Genomic DNA, 16,269 nt, shown 5'->3' with positions numbered 1-16,269 from the left:
AATTCATTCTGAGAATGTAGGCATTGCTGGTGAGACTGACATGTATTGCCCATCCCTAGTTGTCCTTAAGAAGATGAGGGTGAGCCACCTGCTTAATCCACTACATGTGGTGAGGGTGCTCCCGCAATTCTGTTACCCATAGAGTTCCAGGATTTTGACCCAGTGACCATCAAGTAACAAGTAATAAGTAACAACTATCAAGTAAGTGGGTGATCAGGTCCAAATGGGCTGGTATGTGATTTTGGGAGATGGTATTCCCAAGCATCTAATGATCTTGACCTATTGGTGGTGGAGGTCATAGGATTGAGAATTGAAGGACTCTGATTAACTTAACAAGCAAAAGAAGTATTTTACATCAATAATCTTATCCTCACTGTAACATTTAAGCATTTGAGGTATTTGTAAAACATTGATAAGGAATTTAAAAAATACATTCACTTCTCCGTAGTAACGAGAAACTGTCAAAGGCTACAATCCCCGGGAATTCCTCGGAGCAACTTGGGCTCCACTGCTGATACCCCCAGGAAGTCTGGCAGAAATCTCAAGTATGCACATTAATGGAGTTTCTGTTGAACTGCCAGCAAACGCACAGCAATGCAGCAGGAGCAGCTGCAATGAAATTCCTGACCCATATGTTTTCCCACAAGCAAAAGTTTAGCCTGTGAAAATCATCAGGAGTACAGTTGTTGCTTTATGCTCACATCTACTTCTTTGCTAACATAACTGAAATGATGGAAAATATATAACCAAATCTTTCACCTTCCAATCTTATAACTCATTGGAACTGACATTTGTGCCTTAGTTTTTTTTGAAAGAATTTCCTTGAAGTATAACATTTTTTCTTGAAAACTATCTTGATAAATGGCAATAATTTTACTTACCGACCCACACTATGGGAGGAACTTTACGGTCCCACCGAAGTCAATGGACTTTTGAACGGCTCGCTTCATTTTATGGCCCCACCCCAGCCATGGTGGCACCATAAGACTCTAATTTTCTGGCCCCGCTGGCTGCTGGGATCGTCTGTTCCCACTGAAAGTCAATAGACTTTTGGCTGGGCTGCCAAATCTCCTATGGCGTGTCCCACCTCGACGGGGCCGGAAAATCCCAGCCTATGCCTGAACAAATTATTCTTTTTTATTCATTCATGGGATGTGGACATCGCTGGCTAGGCCAGCATTTATTGCCCATCCCTAGTTGCCCTTGAGAAGGTGGTGGGTGAGCTGTCTTCTTGAACTGCTGCAGTCCATGTGGTGTAGGTACATCCACAGTGCTGTTAGTGTGGGAGTTTGAGACTTTTGACCCAGTGACAGTGAAGGAACGGCGATATATTTCCAAGTCAGGATGGTGAGTAGCTTGGAGGGGAACTTCCATGTGGTGGAGTTCCCATCTATCTGCTGCCCTTGTCCTTCTAGATGGTAGTGGTCGTGAAACTCTTAAACGTTGTGGTCGTTAAATGACATCTGCTGATAAGCTCACATACACACACGCATAAGCATAAAGTCTATAATCCTTAAATAACGAAACAGACTCATGAAACGTGTATACTTACCTCTACAGCTATCACCTGTTCCCAAAAGTCCTTTGTTACATGTACAGGTATAGCTGCCATCCGTGTTTGTGCATACAGCATTTTCATCACAATTGTTCATCCCAGTTTGGCATTCATCAATATCTGCAAAGCCAACAATGGATATCACATGCTGGAATGAACGACAAAACTGAAGACCAATTTCACCTCTATATAAGTTACTGATTCAATTTATAGTCTCTATATGAAATGGATAGTTGACATGGTGCATACAGTGTTTGCGAATCCATAAGTGGCAAAATAAGTCAGAAAAATTCTAAAAGACAAGCGATAAAGTAGATGATAAGCTATTAGTCAAAAATGTCAAGAGGATGGGGATAGGCATCACACATTACAACATTACCACTGTCAAGGGAAATTAGTATAACACGAAGTACAACAGCACTCCTCACCGTAACAGAGGAGTCCATCACCATTATAGCCAGGGTGGCATTTGCAGACGTAACTGCCCTCTGTGTTAATGCAGTCTGCTACGTGTCCACTGCAAAGGGCAACACCAATGGCACATTCATCAATATCTGCAAAAAGTACAGTGTATTACAGACTGGTGTCACCATTTCAAATAAATCATGAGAACATAGGAATTTCTGGACAAATAAAGATCAAGTTCCAGCATAAAAGCCATCATATTTCTGCCTCTCTTCAGTTCCGAAGGATCATACTTGAAACATTAACTCTGTTTCTCTCTCCACAGATGTTGCCAGATCTACTACTTGCCTAGCATTTTCTGTTTTTATTTCAAGTTCCAGCCAGTTTGCCTTCTACAGTATTGGTCGTCACATGATATGGCAATAATGACGTTTTTATCTGTTTTTGATAATCAATCTTTATTGACTCAACAGACCCAAAAACAAAGCAACAAAAAGGTCTTTGGTGGAAATCTTTGGGAACCACAGGTCCAAAGTCACATGCTACATCCACCTTACTCTGATGATATGTGTGTACATAGTAAAAAGAGAATAGATGAAACTGGTGACTGGCGCAAACAGTAGATTGTCTAGGAATGTATTAAATAACTTGAAGCCGAATTCTAATGTTGGCAGGGATCTGATTATTCCACCTGTCTTCTTGAGACATTAAAAATATAACTAACCTTGGATGCCAGCAAACAGATTAGTGGGCATGATTGGCCAAAGAATAATGCTAAGTTGGCAATATATATTAAGTATGCAAGTTTCAACTGGTAGTGTAACTGAGACATTGCTGTTGCTGTTTGGAAATCATTGAAAATTCACAAACAGGATAAAACTAGTTCAATCAGCATTTTGGAGAAGTAAAATATTAAACATGATTGCATTCCCATCCCCACTTCAAAAGAAATCTGCTTCGCTGAGAATTAAAAACATAAAGAAAAGAGAATTTAATTCATTCAATACCACTGCAAACTTTGCCATAGCCAGTAAATCCTTCCAAACACTGGCATCTAGCAACTCCTTCTGAAGCTACACATTGAGCATTGAAGTCACATTCCAGGGTTCCACAGTCATCTTGATCTTGAAAAAGAAAATCAAACAGAATTAATGGAAATAATGAATAAATAATCAGCATTTAAAAGAATTCATATTGTTTTTGTCCCTCAGTGTCACACTGGATTATATGGAAAGCTTAGAAAAACTCAGCCTCAAAAGGAAGGAAATGAGAGGGCACCTTAAAACACTATGTACTACCACTAATTGGAATAGAAAAAGTTGACCCAGAGCACTCTTTCAAGTTAGATCATAACAATAGGACAAGGACAAGTGGTAAGAGGATTGAGAGTCTAAAGACACTTCATGCAATGCCTGAAGAGTCTTCTGCATATGATTATGAGAAGATAAGGACTTGCATTTTATAACACTTTATTATATCTTTAAATTGTACCAAAATTCTTAATAACCAATGCATTTCTTTTGAAATGGATTGAACGTTGCTATGTAGGCACGTTTCAGCCAATTACAGACTGCAAGACCACAGAAACGGCAAGTGAGTGAAGCTTAGAAAAATAGTTTTTTTAGTGATGTTGATTAAAGGAAGACTGTTCTTTGAATGCTGTTATGGGATATTTTATGTCCACCTGACTACGCCGAGATTGCCTTGATATTACGCTTCATCTGAAAGATGTCATCTCCAAGGTGAGCATTCTGTTAGAAATGCATTGAGTGTCAGTCTGGATTATGCGCTCAAATCTAAAGTGGGGCTTGAACCCACAGGGCTGGATTTTGCCGTCGGCGAGCAGGGGGCGGGGCCTGCTCGCCGACGGCAAAATGACGTGGGATGATGTCGGGGGGAAACCCTAACGTCATCCCGCCCCATTTAAATTTTCAGGAAGGCGGGGGCACAGTGAGATCAGCTGTGTGCCCGCCGACCTGTCAATGGCCAATTGAGGCCATTGACAGGATAATTAAAATAATTAAAGGCCCTGCCCGTCCAACCTTAAGGTTGGTGTGCAGGCCAGGAGCCCCGGCGGGCTTCTGAAGAAACATGAATCCTCATCCTCTGGCGGGATGAGGTTTCATGTAGGGTTTAAAAAAGTTTATTAAAGTTTTAGTGAAATTTAGTAACATGTCCCACCTCAGGTGACATTGTCACATGAGGGGGACATGTTAAGGATTTTATTATTTTTCAATTTTTAAAGTTTATACAGCTGTCAGCAATCTCCCTGAGGCAGCACTTAGCCTCAGGGAGATGTGCGCTCTTTCCTGCGCATGCGTGAAATAGTGCACTCTCGCATTTGGGGAATCCGCCCCGCCCGCACAAGAAGCGCATAGCGTTTCCCGCCGGACGTCATGCTGGGCGGGCCTTAATTGGCCCGCCAACTTAAATGGTGGCGGGGCCCGCTTCTCCAGCGGGGATCGGCTCCCCGCCCGCCAGAGATCGGGTCGGGCCTGCCCGCCCGGTAGGCAGAAAAATTCTGCCCACAATATTTTGACTCAGATGCAGAAAGCCACCAACCTGGGCAAAACCTCTTGAATTTTTAGAAAACCAGCTAGATGCTCTGATTTTGGGGCTGGGGAGGGTGAACTTTAGCTTCCTATGCAGGATACATTAGATGGCCTGAATGGCCTCCCTTAGTCTGTTCTTATCTTTGAGGTCTTTATATTTCATTAATAAGAATTTGTAATTATAGAAGTTTACTGTAAGTTTCTAATACACACGTGGAGTTCATTTTAAATGTTCATTTTGGAATATAGTCCAGTTTTAAATAAATTGTTTTGTAGTTCAAGTAACAAATTGAACAACATATCTGGCAAAAAAGCTAATCACTTCCCATGCTACAAATTAAAGTCTTTATTCCAGTACAGTCATGTGAATGTTTCGAAAATCGGTGATGTTCTTCACCAATTCAAAGTGGTGTAAAACAAATCAAGGCTTTTAGTGATAAATATGAAAACTGAAATAGTTGCTTTCCCACTGTTGGTCTCAAAACTCCCCAAATGTCAATAATCATGGCCTGCTTTATGTATTGGCCAATCTCTAAATGTGTTTCCTAAAGCAGCAGTTACCTGATACCATTATCTCTGCCACAAGCGTGGATCTTGTCTGGAGTTCAGCAATAATCTCATCCTCACTGAAATTGGTAGTGGAGGAGCTGGGTTCAGTGGGTGACATATTCTTCTTTCGCAATGTTGTGGCCGATAACAAATTTATCTTGTGGGAAGATGTAATTCTGGACCCTGTCAACATAACAAAAATCAGAATTGCTTTGCTTAACATCTTTATTCAATTGTAAGCATGATTCCGATTTGTTCTTCACTTCTCACTTCCAATCCCAGCCAATTTTTATTTCAGTGAAAACTTCAGCTTCCGGTACTGCTCTTATCAGCAAAACAACAACTTGCATTTATTTTTTTTGTATTCATTCATGGGATTTGGGTGTTATTGGCTGGGCCAGCATTTATTGCCCAATGCTAATTGCCATTGAGAAGGTGGTGGTGAGCTGACTTCTTGAACTGCTGCAGTCCATGTGGTGTAGGTACATCCACAGTGCTGCTAGGAAGGGAGTTCCTGGATTTTGACCCAGCGACAGTGAAGGAACTGCGATATATTTCCAAGTCAGGATGGTGAGTGGCTTGGTGGGGAACTTGCAGGTGGTGGTGTTCCCATGCATCTGCTGCCCTTGTCCTTCTAGATGGTAGTGGTCGTGGGTTTGGAAGGTGCTGTCTAAGGAGCCTTGGTGAGTTCCTGCAGCACATCTTGTAGATGGTACACACTGCTGCCACTGTGCATCGATAGTGGAGGGAGTGCATGTTTGTGGATGGGGTGCCAACCAAGCGAGATGCTTTGTCCCGGATAGTGTTGAGCTTCTTGAGTGTTGTTGGAGCTGTACTCACCCAGGCAAGTGGAGAGTATTCCATCATATTCCTGACTTATGCCTTGTAGATGGTGGACAGGCTTTGGGGAGTCAGGAGGTGAGTTACTCGCCACAGGATTTCTAGCCTCTGACCTGCTCTTGTAGTCACAGTATTTATATGGCTAGTCCAGTTCAGTTTCTGGTCAATTGTAACCCCCAGGATGCTGTTGGTGGGGGATTCAGTGATGGTAGTGCCATTGTATGAGTGTTATATAGCATAAGGTTATGTAGCAATCTAATGCAGTAAAATATCATCAGGGGAAGAATTTTCCGGTCGGCTAGTGGGGCGGGGCCCGCTTGCTGACACGTAAAATGATGCGCGGTGATGTCGGGTATGCGTCCCTACGTCACCACGCGTCATTTAGATTTTCAGTTCGCTGAATTGTCGATGGTCTATTAAGGCCTGTTAAAAACTAATTAAAACAGCTAAATGAGCTGCCTGTCCAACCTTAAGGTTTGGCGGGTAGGCGAAGAGCCCAGGTGGCCTTTGCATTTTTCATGAAGCCTCATCCACGGGCGGGATGAGGTTTCATCAAGGGTTTTAAAATTCAATAAAAATTTTTGAAAAATTTCATTGACATGCCCTAGCTCATGTGACAGTGTCACATGAGGGGACATGTCTTATAATATTTTCTTCTCTGAATTTAACTTTTAAAAGCTTAAACTAATCTCCCTGAGACACGGAGGTGCCTCAGCGAGATTTCTGTGCTCTTTTGCACACATGTGCAGAAGAGTGCAGGTCCCGACTCAGGGAGACCCCCTGCCCGCACAGGGTTTCCAGGTGAATGTCACGCTAGGTGGGCTCTAATTGGCCCTCCCATGTAAAATGGCAGCGCGCCCCCAAATGGGGGCACCAATCGGGTTCGCACTCACTCCTGCCCGCCCCCACACAACCCCCCCAATGGGGGGGATAATTCAAGCCCCAGGTATTTCACAGGGACATTATCAGACATAATTTAACAAGAAGAGGAGAAGAAGAAGACCAAAGAAGAAGGCCAAAACATTGATCAAAAAGGTAAACTTTAAGCAGTGTCTCAAAGGAAGAGAGAGAGGTAGAGAGGCAGAGAGGTTTAAGGAGGGATTCTTAGCGCTCAGGGGCTAAGCAACTGAAGGCACAGCCACTGATTGCAGATTACAAGAAGTGGGGGATGTACAAGAGGCCAGAGCTTCGTTAGCTTAAAACAAACTTCATAACACAAATGGTGTTTGATAAAGTCGCACATACAAGGCAGCAGCAGCAGCAGTGGTGGTTAAATCAGAGTGGGGCAAGAACAGACATGATTGAGGCAACAACAGTGGTGGCATGTAAATCAGAGCAAGGAAAAGGCAAATCTTTCACAGTGTTTAATAAAAAAAAGGGTGATGTTATTGGTCAGCAAGTATGCAATTGGTTGTTGAACTTTAAGGTTTTTTTTCTCTCTAAACAAGGGCAGTGTTTTAAACTAGGACTGGGAAACTATATAAAGTACAGTAATAAATTTACAGCTTAGCTGAATTAATAAAATTTAAATAGGGTAAGTATTACTGTAACTGAATGAAATGAGTATTAACACAGAACAGGTCTTGAGGCATGAATTAAAATTAATAGTTTAAACAAGGTGCTAACCATATTCTAGAGATTTTTGCTTAGATCATGGATGGGCAGCTGAGACCTTGTGCTTGCAATTCTTGTGAGAACTACAGGACACTGAATGTGTCTTGGGAAACAGCTGTGTAGGAACTGTGTAGAAAACTACTTGAGTTCATGCTCAGGCTTTTGGAGCTTGAGGGGCAGCTGGACAAAACACAGAGTAGGATGAGAGTTTCTTGAATCTTATGTTCCAGGAGGTGGGGAATCCACAAGCAGTGAAAGTTCAGCAGTAGTAGATGGGTGGCATCCAGAACAGTAGGACGAGACTGGAGGTGTGGCAGTCTTCAGGGTGTGTGCCAATCTCAAACCAGAATTCAGCTTTGGAGACTTCTGGGGGTGATATCTTGAGGGAGTGCAGTCCAGATCATAGCACGAATGGCAAGGACCATAATGGAGGGATCAGTAAAGAGTAGAGCTGCAATTCTTATAGGAGATTCCATAGTTAGGGGGACAAGAAGGCATTTCTGTAACTGTCATTGTGAGTCCTGCGTGATGCGTTGCCTCTCTGGTGCTAGGATAAAGGATATCACGGGGAGGGTGCAGAATATTCTGCAGGAGGGAGTGAGCCAGAAATTGTGGTACAAAAGAGGTTAAATGACAAAAAGGGTGATGATGCAAAGCAAAAAGGAAATGGTAATGGGACAGGTAAAGAAACAAAAGATGGCTCTAGAGAAGGAAAAAGCAGAATCGACAGCTGTCATCTAAAACAAAACAAACCACCAAAGAAAACAAAAAAGAAAAAAAAAATAGGCAGTGGTTCTGATCTGAAATTGTTGAACTTAATTTTGAGTCTGGTAGGAGGCCAAGGGCAGAGTTGGAGTGGGTTGGTGTAATAAAATGATAAGAAATCAGAAGCTTAGGGTCAAGTTTGCGGACTGAAAGGGGTGGGGTGGGGGGGAAGATGTGTTTGGTGGTGGCGTTAACTCTGTTTCTTTCTCCACAGATGCTGCCTGACCTGCTGAGTATTTCCCACATTTTCTATTCTTCCTTCAGATGTCTGCAGTATTTCACACTTTTTGAAGAAAATCTGGCTTCTGGATAGGCTGGAGTTTTATTACATTTGATGTAATGCCTTATTAATGTGTGATTAGTGTATTCGGGGCAGAATATTGCGCTCATAGGGTGGGTGTGCGCCCGACCTAAACGAGTGTAAAATGACACGCGATGACGTCGGGCAAGTGTCCCGAAGTCATCGCGCACTCGTGCAATATTTCGGTCGGCGGGCACTCGTAGAAGTTAGCAGCGTGCCCTCCAACAATTAGCAGGCCTATTAAGGCCATTAAAGATTTAATTAAATGAAATTTTTTGCTGCCCATCCAATCTTACGGTTGGCGGGCAGGTGAAAAGGCCAAGCAGCCTTTGGATTTTTTGTGAAACCTCATCCACGGGCGAGATGAGGTTTTGATCTGTCATTAAAAAGGAATTAAACACTTTTCAACCTAATTTCTAACCTGCCCCTGCTCACGTGACAGAGTCACATGAGGGGACATGTTATTGACATTTTTAAAACCTTTCCTATTTACAAAAATCTTCATCCTGCTGTGCCTAGGGAGCTTTTCCTGCGCACACCCGCACGCATGTGTGAACGTCCGCACTCACACTCCTCCCCGCCTCCACACACAGGCAGCGCTGAGCGCTGCAGCATGTGTTTAACGCTGGTGGGCCTTTAATTGGCTCATCAGCATGAACTCGCAGTCAGGCCCGGATTGTGGGTGTGGTCGCTTTTGCAGCCGCTCCCGGGCCCACCCGCCAAGCCTGCCCGACCACCGGGAAATCCTGAGGTAGTTTGTTGCTACTTTCATTCTGGTCTGCATCTGAAACCATTGACACAAAAGACATCTAGTAGAATTTATAGGGCATTGCAATAACTCTTTGCAAAATCATTGAATGAAGGCTTTCATAGATTTTCAGTAATGTTTTATGTTGTAGGAAGGAGAGGAAGTGGTCTTTAACTTCCTCTTGATTCAGTTGTTTCAAGATGCACCTTTTGTTACATCCTTAATAATTGAGCAAACATGACATGCAACTACCGCTCTGGCCAAGAAATGTTATTCTGATTTATTTCTTCTTCCCTTTTGTGCATTTTCTTTCCATGCTACAATTTGCTGGTCTAATTGTTTCACAGCTCCTGATTTCTGAACAGTATCTTGTAATGGTTGTTTGAGATCTAGAAATTGCCATGTCGGAAATCTGAGGCGGGAAATCATATCTCACCATCCTGTAGTATGCGACACTGCAGCACAACTCCAGCATACTGTGTCACCATAGAAACAAGGAGCAGGAGTAGGCCATTCGGCCACTCGAGCTTGCTCCGTCATTCATTATGATCATGGCTGATCATCCAGCTCAACAGCCTGCTCCCACTTTCTCCCCATATCCTTTGATCCCTTTCGCCCCAAGAGCTATATCTAACTCCTTCTTGAAAACATACAATGTTTTGGCCTCAACTACTTTCTGTGGTAGTAAATTCCACAGGCTCACCACTCTCTGGGTGAAGAAATTTCTCCTCATCTCAATCCTAAATGGTCTACCCCATATCCTTAGACTGTGACCCCCTGGTTCTGGACTCCCTCACCATCAGGAACATCCTTCCTGCATCTACCCTGTCTAGTCCTGTTAGAATTTTATAGATTTCTATGAGATCCCCCCCTCATTCTTCTGAACTCCAGCAAATATAATCCTAACCGACTCAATCTCTCCTCATGTGTCAGTCCCGCCATCCCAGGAATCAGTCGGGTAAACCTTCACTGCACTCCCTTTATAGCAAGAACATCCTCCCTCAGATAAGGAGACCAAAACTGCACACAATATTCCAGGTGTGGTCTCACCAAGGCCCAGTATAATTGCAGCAAGACATCCCTGCTCCTGTACTGAAATCCTCTGGCTATGAAGGCCAACATACCATTTGCCTTCTTTACTGCCTGCTGCACCTGCATGCTTACCATCAGCGACTGGTGTACAAAGACACCCAGGTCTCGTTGTACATTCCCCTCTCTCACTTTATAGCCATTCAGATAATAATCTGCCTTCCTGTTTTGGCTACCAAAGTGGATAACCTCACATTTATCCACATTATGCTGCACCTGCCATGCATTTGCCCACTCACTCAGCTTGTCCAAATACCACTGAAACATCCTTACATCCTCCTCACAGCTCACCCTCCCACCCAGCTTTGTGTCATCTGCAAATTTGGAAATATTACATTTAGTTCCCTCATCTAAATCATTAATATACATTGTGAATAGCTGGGGTCCCAGCACCGATCCCTGTGGTACCCCACTAGTCACTGCCTGCCATTCGGAAAAAGACCCGTTTATTCCTACTTTTTGTTTCCAGTCTGCCAATCAGTTTTCTATCCATCTCAATACACTACCCACAATCCCATGCGCTTTAATTTTACACGCCAATCTCTTATGTGGGACTTTGTCGGGAGCCTTCTGAAAGTCCGAATAAACCACCTCCACTGGGACCCTCTCATCAACTCTATTAGATACATTCTCGAAAAATTCCAGTAGATTTGTCAAGCATGATTTCCATTTCGTAAATCCATGCTGACTCTGTCTGATTCTGCCACTGTTTTCCAAGTGCTCAGCTATTAAATCTTTTACAATGGATTCTAGAATTTTCCCCACTACCGATATCAGGCTGACTGATCTATAATTCCCTGTTTTCTAACTCCCTTTTTAAATAGTGGAGTTACATTAGCTACCCTCCAATCTGCAGGAACTGTTCCAGAGTCTATAGAATCTCGGAAGATGACCACCAATGCAACTATTTCTAGGGCCACTTGCTTAAGTACTCTGGGATGTAGATTATCAGGCCCTGGGGATTTATCGGCCTTCAATCCCATTAATTTCTCCAACACCATCTCCCCACTAATACTGATTTATTTCAGTTCCTCTCTCTCACTAAACCCTGTGTTCCCCGACATTTCTGGCATGTTATTTGTGTCCTCCTTTGTGAAGACAGAATCAAAGTATGTATTTAGTTAGTCAGCCATTTCTTTGTTCCCCATTATAAATTCTCCCGTTTCTGACTGTAAGGGACCTACATTTGTCTTCACCAATCTTTTTCTTTTCACATACCAATAGAAACTTTTACAGTCGGTTTTTATGTTCCCCGCAAGCTTATTCTCGTACTCTATTTTCCCCATTCTTAACCAATCCCTTGGTCCTCCTTTGCTGAATTCTAAAGTGCTCCCAATCCCCATGTCTGTTGTTTTCCTGGCCAATTTGCATGCCTCTTCCTTGGATCTAATTCTATCTCTAATTTCCCTTGTAAGCCATGGTTTGGCCACCTTTCCTGTTTTACTTTTGCACCAGACAGGAATAAACAATTGTTGCAGTTCACCCATGTGCTCTTTGAACGTTTGCCATTGCCTATCCACCGTCATCCCTTTAAGTAACATTTCCCAATCCATCATAGCCAACTCGCGCCTCATACCGTCGTAGTTTCCTTTATTAAGATTCAGGACCCTAGTCTCAGAATCAATTACATCACTCTCCATCTTGATGAAGAATTCTATCATATTATGGTCGCTCATCCCCAAGGGGCCTCGCACAACTAGGTTGCCAATTATTCCTTTCTCATTACACAATACCCAGTCTAGGATGGCCTGTTCTCTGGTTGGTTCCTCAACATATTGGTCCAGAAAACTATCCCGTATACACTCCAGGAACTCCTCCTCTACGGTATTATTACTAATTTGATTTGCCATATCTATATGCAGATTAAATTCACCCATAGTTACAGATGTTCCTTTATTGCATGCGTCTCTAATTTCCTGTTCAATGCCATTCCCAACATCACCACTACAGTTTGGAGGTCTATATACAACCCCCACCAATTTTCTTTTGCCCCTTAGTGTTTCTCAGCTCTACCCATACAGATTCCATATTGTCAGAGCTAATGGCCAGGATTTTCCCGTCAGCGATTTGGGGGCAGGGCCCACTCGCCGATGGGAAAATGACGCAGGATGATGTCGGGAGGAACCCCCAACGTCATCCCGGTCCCTTTAAATTTTTAGGAAGGCGGGCGGACAGCGAAATTAGCTGTCCGCCCGCCGATCTGTCAATGGCCAATTAAGGCCATTGACAGGCTAATTAAGATTGTTAAAGACCTTGCCCGTCCAAACTTAAGGCTGGCGGGCAGGCCAGGAGCCCCAGAGGGCTCCTGATAATGCATGAAACCTCATCCACTGGTGGGATGAGATTTCATGTCCGTTTTTAAAAAGTTTCATAAAGTTTATGTGTTTCTTATTAACATGTCCCATTTCATGTGACATTGTCACATGAGGGGGACATGTTAATAATTTTAGTATTTTACTATTTTTGGAGTTTCTTTACCTGTCAGTAATCTCCCTGAGACAGCACTTGGTCTCAGGGAGCAGTGCTCTCTTTCGCACGCATGCACGAAAGAGCGCACTTTGACAGATGGGGAATCCCTCTCCCCCTGCACAGGAAGGCCGCTGGGTGGGCCTTAATTGGCCCGCCCACTCAAAATGGCGGTGGTCCCTGTTTCAGCGCCGGGGGTCGGCCGTCCGCCCACCCACCCACCAAGAGCAAAATTCTGCTCAATATCTTTCCTCACTATTGCGTTAATTTCTTCTTTAACCAGCAATGCAACTCCACCGCCTTTTCATTTTTGTCTGTCCTTCCTAAATACTGAATACCCCTGGATGTTCAGTTCCCATCCCCGGTCACCCTGCAGCCATGTCTCCGCAATCCCGACTAAATCATACCTGTTTACATCTATTTGCGCGGTTAATTCATCCACTTTCTTGCGAATGCTCCTCGTGTTAAGGCACAAAGCCTTAAGGCTTGTCTTTTTAACATTACTTGTCCCGTTCCCAATATTTTTCACTGACGCCCTGTTTGATTCTTGCCCTTGATTTCTCTGCCTATCACTTTTCTTATTCCCCTTTCTGTCTTTTGTTCTTGTCCTTGATTTCCCCCTCCTCTGGCTCCTTGCATAGGTTCCCATCCTCTTGTCATTTTAGTTTAAACCCTCCCCAACCACTCTAGCAAATATTCCCCCTAGGACATCAGTCCCGGTCCTGCCCAGGTGTAACCTGTCCAGTTTGTACTGGTCCCACCTCCCCCAGAACTGGTCCCAATGTCCCAGGAATCTGAAACCCTCCCCTCCACACCATCTCTTCAGCCACATATTCATCCGATATATCCTACTATTTCTACTCTGACTAGCACATGGCACTGGTAGTAATCCTGAGATCACTACCTTTGAGGTCCTACTTTTCAACTTACTTCCTAACTCCCTATATTCTGCTTTTAGGACCTCAACCCTTTTTTTAACCTATGTCGTTTGTACCAATGTGTACCATGACCACTGGCTGTTCACCCTCACCCATCAGAATGTCCTGTAGTCGCTCTAAGACATCCTTGACCCTAGCACCAGGGAGGCAACATACCATCCTGGAGTCTTGTTTGTGGCCACAGGAATGCCTATCTATTCCTCTTACAATTGAATCCCGTATAACTATTGCATTCCCACATTTTTTACTCCTCTCCTGTGTAGCAGAGCCAACCGTGGTACAACAAATTTGGCTGTTGCTGCTTTCCCCTGAGAGGCCATTCCCCCAACAGTATCCAAAGCGGTATATCTGCTTTGCAGGGGAATAGCCACAGGAGATTCCTGCACTGCCTGCCTAGTCCTCTTGTTCTGCCTGGTGGTCACCCATTCCCTTCCTGACTATGGACTCTTACCATGCAGTGTGACCATCTCTCTATAATGTGCTATCCACGATACTCTCTGCCTCGCGGATGCTCCACTGTGTCCCCAGCCGCTGGTCCAGTTCCGAAACCCAGGCTTCCAGGAGCTGCAGCTGGAGACGCTTCCCACACACATGCTGGTCCTGGGCACTGGAAATGTTCTCAGCTTCCCACATAGAGCAGGAGGAGCACACCACAGCTTTGAGCCCTCCTGCCATGACTTACCCCTTTAAATTAAACCTTTTGGAAGATACTTAATATCAAATGATATCAATAATCTAGGGCCCTACTTCCCTGCTCCTCATTGTTACAGAATATAGCCCTTAGAAACCATGAACCACAAAATAAGACCTTAAAAACTATAAGCGATAAAAATAGTGAATACTTACCCAACCGTACTCAGGATACTCAAAGGATCACCTCGTTCCCTCCTCACCGATCTCCCTCAGTCACCAAACTCCAACTTAAGCACTCTACTGCAGCCCAAGGCAGCACTCCAATGCAGACAAAGTCAGCACTGTAAGATGGCCTGTTTTTATACTCTCTGAATCTAGCCAGTTAACTAATTAACTAGTTGTAGCTGCAAGCAGAGCCTGTATAAACCCTGTTTTAAAGCTGGCCTAAAACTCACCTTCTTCCAATCCAAACAGCAACTTTTAGTTAATTACTAAATTAAAGAAAGACTAGACTTTAGATAGAAATTAACCCTTAAATTCCCTCAGACACCAAACTCCAACTTAAGCACTCTACTAAAGCCCAAAGCAGCACTCCAGTGCTGACCAACCATTCCGCTTGTAAGTGGATCTATTCAACTTCTTATGTTTTGCTCTTATTGATGTTGCTTTACAATGAAGCAAATGGAAATTTATATGGGAAACCATGGGAACAAATCCATTTTAAGACCCATTAGTGTTGGTGGATATACACATTTCAAAGCACGTGTCTTAGAGATAGGTCTGTAGACTAGATTTAGAAATAATATTTTGAAAACTGTTTGCCACTTTTGTTTACTGTGATGTTAGAGTAAATACTTTGTTATGTGTGTTCTTCAGCCAGTTAACTGGAGGTGAGGAGTCACTATTATATTAAACATTGATTAAAACAGGGAATTATTAGTAGATAGTAGGTCTGGGATTGAAACGTTTCTTACCTGCAGTTGGTGAAAGATTTATAGCCTGACATGATTTTCCATCTGTTCTCTTTTGAAAACCATCATGGCACAAGCAATATGGAACTCCAAACCTATTCTCACAGATTTGATCACATCCACCATTCTTATACAGGCAAGAATCAGCACCTGGAGTATTAGCACAAGAAATCTGTACACAGTTCATAACTCTAATTGTAGCATTTTTTGATAAGTCTCATGTTTATAGTTAAAATCTAGGTACCTTGGGGATATTTCAGATAAACAATCTTTCTTTTAACCTGTTAATAGAATAATGTGAAATTCTTGTACTAATATTGTAAATATGGTGTTTGTGGATATGGTAATTTTAATTACTACCAAATTATCTCTTTGGCATTGAAATTGAACTTTTATAAGTGTGGAGTCTCATTCCTTCAGATTTTAATTATTGCTGGAGATTTTTTTATTTATGTTTATTTTACCTCACCCTGTTAATCTGAACATTTTTTCTTTCTTGCTATTTTGCATTCTGTACATGATTTGAAATTGATTTCAAAATTCCAACTGACATTTCCTTGCTCATTCACAATTATTAAATCTGAGGGGTTAAGGACAGTCACAGCCTTATTCATACTAGCCCCCAGGTGCCTTGAAAAGGGCACTGTGCTATTTGAATAGCTGACTGACAGCAACTTCTAATGCAAGAGTACAGAGAAAATCTATGTGCAAGTGTAAGGACAATGTGTGTCATTTGTTTGCTTATGGCAAATTCTGGCACAAATATCTAACAAACAAATACAGAAAGATGTAATTGACAATGTTGGAGTTTTCTTTAACTTCATTAACTTTAGATTGACAATC

The 16,269-nt window shown here is 43.0% G+C and overlaps 1 protein-coding gene across 5 annotated transcripts in view; it reads right to left on the bottom strand.

Annotated features, from left to right (window-relative positions):
* Window positions 1–16,269, bottom strand: part of egf (epidermal growth factor) — a 201,632-nt gene that overhangs the window by 57,415 nt on the left and 127,948 nt on the right. For all 5 annotated transcript variants that reach the window (XM_078542686.1, XM_078542712.1, XM_078542704.1 and 2 more), the window contains 5 exons: window positions 15,430–15,576; window positions 5,074–5,244; window positions 2,968–3,084; window positions 1,984–2,109; window positions 1,553–1,675 (listed from right to left, as the gene is read on the bottom strand). In XM_078542686.1, coding sequence (XP_078398812.1) covers window positions 1,553–1,675; window positions 1,984–2,109; window positions 2,968–3,084; window positions 5,074–5,244; window positions 15,430–15,576 — 684 coding nt within the window. The remainder of the gene's footprint in view (window positions 1–1,552; window positions 1,676–1,983; window positions 2,110–2,967; window positions 3,085–5,073; window positions 5,245–15,429; window positions 15,577–16,269) is intronic.

The sequence above is a fragment of the Cetorhinus maximus genome, chromosome 1 (genome assembly GCF_964194155.1).
Source record: "Cetorhinus maximus chromosome 1, sCetMax3.hap1.1, whole genome shotgun sequence".
Lineage (NCBI taxonomy): Eukaryota > Metazoa > Chordata > Chondrichthyes > Lamniformes > Cetorhinidae > Cetorhinus > Cetorhinus maximus.
Note: the sequence above shows the minus strand (reverse complement) of the source record. Positions and strands in the feature narration are given on the sequence as shown.